Source organism: Culex pipiens, chromosome 2, assembly GCF_016801865.2.
Source record: "Culex pipiens pallens isolate TS chromosome 2, TS_CPP_V2, whole genome shotgun sequence".
NCBI lineage: Eukaryota > Metazoa > Arthropoda > Insecta > Diptera > Culicidae > Culex > Culex pipiens.
The window spans coordinates 68,693,303-68,697,196 of record NC_068938.1 but is presented as its reverse complement, the minus strand read 5'-3'; the positions used below and the strand labels follow the sequence as shown (position 1 = coordinate 68,697,196).

Sequence of the window (3,894 nt, the reverse complement as noted above, 5' to 3'; positions counted from 1 at the left end):
TGTTGAAATCAATATTTTTTTATCAAGTTTAAATTGAATGGAGCTGTTGATACCATAAAAACAAGCAAAAAACTCGATTTTCGTCCAAATCGGGCTAGGTCCTTTTATTTGATACCACCCCAAAGTTTCACTTTTCTGCAATTAATTTTAAAGACCTTCATTGATAAACTGCGATATCTCTGAAACCGCAAGCCGTACAATGTCGAGTCAGAACTCACTAGAAAGATAATTAGACGTGGAATTAATAAGTGTAGTCTGTTTTTCAATTAAAACTTTTTTCAATGTATTTATGTTGCACAAATGAAAATTTTAAATTTGGTTTTTATATTGAGAGCAATTAAAAATTAAAGTTAAATTAATCCCAATTTTTTTTATATCAGAGAAGAGCGGGGCAAAGGTACGCACCTAGTGACAATCATTTTGTCACCGATGACCATAAAATATTTTTGATTTGTGGTATATACCAAATGGTACCCTTATCACTTGCTTTCAAAACGTATTACTAGAATTCACCTCAAATTGCTTTTATGTCGAGAAACAGGCAATTACCCTAAAAAATAAGTGCGTAGCTTTGCTCCGTGTGTGGGGTAAAGGAATTTTTAACTTTTTTTTGTTTTAATTTTAGTTATTTTTTCATTCAGTTTTCAATTGGGGGCAGTTTCAATCTCAAATTAAGGTAAATTTATCGTAAATTGACCTGTGTCTAATGAAAGGGCGTAGTACAATTTGGACGAAAATCGAGTTTTTTTTTGCTTTTTTATGGTATCAACAGCCCCATACAATTTTAACTTGATAAAAAAAATATTGATTTGAACATTGCACTTTTTTGTGCACGATTGAGGTTATACTTATAAAGCTTGTCCCAAAACAAATTCTGTACATAAAATATTGCTTCAGTGAAATGTGGTGAATCGAGACTACAGTCTAAGTAAGGACATTAGTTTTCAAAGTACTTAATTGCATAAAATTTAGAAACTTGTTTGTTTATGTATGTTTTTACATAAACAATTTAAAAATATGATCTGATGAGTGAAAGTATAGTTGATATAGCTGTCCCTATTCATCCTATATGTCCAGATTTGCCTCAGATGACTGTACATTCGGCTCAAATACAATCCTGCTTTGTTTTGACTGTAAATTAGGTTCATTTCTGAAGTCTGAGCTTTGGTTATTTTTACCTGAAATTTTTCCAATTTCTTTCATCCGTTAATAACTATACGAAAACTATTTCATTACACTACTTTTCTCAAGTTGATTTTATGCAAAATCTTCCAATCTTTCGAATGAAAATGGTTGCGTAATGATAAGTGGTTGCGAACACGGTCAAAATTCAAAATTAAGAGTAAGTTTCTCAAAAACCCTTAATATTACCCTTGAAAAAATAATTTATGAAATGTTTTTCAAAGTGCGATAGAAAGCCCTCGCGATTACCTTTCCAACGATATATAACTTTTTGATGTTTGGTAATGTATTTTGGGAGATATCATTTCTCCAAATTAGGGCATTTTTTCGAAAAAATCCATAGTTCAATACAAGTTTTTATTTACAGGTGGCTAACGGCTGACATTTTCATTGGTTCGAAGGTTGTTTTAATGGTTTTTTGGTGCGCTGAATCGAATGAGAACATTGCCGTAACGATTTGAGAACATGTGCATTTAGTGGGACGGTTTCAGCGAGAATTGCTCATATTTTGAAAATTTTAGTACTTTAAAAAATTACAGTGTTTTGTGGAAATTTCAGTATTAAAAAAAACTCTTATAATGTGAAACGGCAATCACAGTTTCACATCGTTTAATATCCATATTGCTTGTTTAAAAAAATGAGAATTTTTAAAAACAAATACGGTATCTTTTGAAAGTTTTAAGTATTTTCAAAAAAAAAAAAAAAAAAAAAACTATCATAAATAGAAAAAGCATACAAAATTTCGATTTATTTGATACCCATATTGCAAATTGTAAAAAAATTAGTAAGTTCGAAAAAATACGGTTTTTTGTGAACAATTTTTAGTACATATTTATACTTTGAAATTCACTAGATTTTCAAAAAATATATTCTAAGTGAAAGCACTGCAAATTTAACATGATATGATTGAATTCATCGATTTCAGAATGATTTAAATAATGATTTATCGTCTATTATCGGTGATAAGGTTGAAGCAACGATAACGATAAAACCAGTTTCGTTATCGTCAGACGATAATATTATCGACGATAATTTAATAAAATTTGCTGGAATCGCCTCAATTTCCCGTTTCCAGTTTTTTATATTTCGTGTTTTGCCTTCTTCACAGAGGAAATGCTATTAAACCACTCGAATTGAACTTCTTAAAGACACCTCCTAGATTTATCTTTTTGTCTGCATATCTACTCATTTTCTGAGCAAATGTCTGTGGGGATGTGTGTAGACATGTTTTTTTTTCCACGTGATTATCTCTTAACTGGCTGAATCTCGGTTCGTTTTGGGGTATATTAAAACACTATTAAAAATTATATAGTTTTGTTAATGTTTTTTTTTTGGTTCTGGTTCTGGTTCTGGTTCTGGTTCTGGTTCTGGTTCTGGTTCTGGTTCTGGTTCTGGTTCTGGTTCTGGTTCTGGTTCTGGTTCTGGTTCTGGTTCTGGTTCTGGTTCTGGTTCTGGTTCTGGTTCTGGTTCTGGTTCTGGTTCTGGTTCTGGTTCTGGTTCTGGTTCTGGTTCTGGTTCTGGTTCTGGTTCTGGTTCTGGTTCTGGTTCTGGTTCTGGTTCTGGGTCTGGTTCTGGTTCTGGTTCTGGTTCTGGTTCTGGTTCTGGTTCTGGTTCTGGTTCTGGTTCTGGTTCTGGTTCTGGTTCTGGTTCTGGTTCTGGTTCTGGTTCTGGTTCTGGTTCTGGTTCTGGTTCTGGTTCTGGTTCTGGTTCTGGTTCTGGTTCTGGTTCTGGTTCTGGTTCTGGTTCTGGTTCTGGTTCTGGTTCTGGTTCTGGTTCTGGTTCTGGTTCTGGTTCTGGTTCTGGTTCTGGTTCTGGTTCTGGTTCTGGTTCTGGTTCTGGTTCTGGTTCTGGTTCTGGTTCTGGTTCTGGTTCTGGTTCTGGTTCTGGTTCTGGTTCTGGTTCTGGTTCTGGTTCTGGTTCTGGTTCTGGTTCTGGTTCTGGTTCTGGTTCTGGTTCTGGTTCTGGTTCTGGTTCTGGTTCTGGTTCTGGTTCTGGTTCTGGTTCTGGTTCTGGTTCTTGTTCTGGTTCTGGTTCTGGTTCTGGTTCTGGTTCTGGTTCTGGTTCTGGTTCTGGTTCTGGTTCTGGTTCTGGTTCTGGTTCTGGTTCTGGTTCTGGTTCTGGTTCTGGTTCTGGTTCTGGTTCTGGTTCTGGTTCTGGTTCTGGTTCTGGTTCTGGTTCTGGTTCTGGTTCTGGTTCTGGTTCTGGTTCTGGTTCTGGTTCTGGTTCTGGTTCTGGTTCTGGTTCTGGTTCTGGTTCTGGTTCTGGTTCTGGTTCTGGTTCTGGTTCTGGTTCTGGTTCTGGTTCTGGTTCTGGTTCTGGTTCTGGTTCTGGTTCTGGTTCTGGTTCTGGTTCTGGTTCTGGTTCTGGTTCTGGTTCTGGTTCTGGTTCTGGTTCTGGTTCTGGTTCTGGTTCTGGTTCTGGTTCTGGTTCTGGTTCTGGTTCTGGTTCTGGTTTTGATTTTGTTTTTGTTTTTGTTTTTGTTTTTGTTTTTGTTTTTGTTTTTGTTTTTGTTTTTGTTTTTGTTTTTGTTTTTGTTTTTGTTTTTGTTTTTGTTTTTGTTTTTGTTTTTGTTTTTGTTTTTGTTTTTGTTTTTGTTTTTGTTTTTGGTTTTGTTTTTGTTTTTGTTTTTGTTTTTGTTTTTGTTTTTGTTTTTGTTTTTGTTTTTGTTTTTGTTTTTGTTTTTGTTTTTGTTTTTGTTTTTGTTTTTGTTTT

General features: G+C 35.0%; 1 protein-coding gene across 1 annotated transcript; it reads right to left on the bottom strand.

The window, feature by feature from the left end:
• Positions 1 to 2,526: 2,526 nt before the first annotated feature.
• On the bottom strand, positions 2,527 to 3,603 carry LOC128092780 (uncharacterized; the record flags this gene model as incomplete). The annotated part of the gene is made up of 1 exon (XM_052707378.1): positions 2,527 to 3,603. A coding segment is annotated over one exon (1,077 nt), but the record flags the coding sequence as incomplete, so codon positions are not given.
• Positions 3,604 to 3,894: the final 291 nt, after the last annotated feature.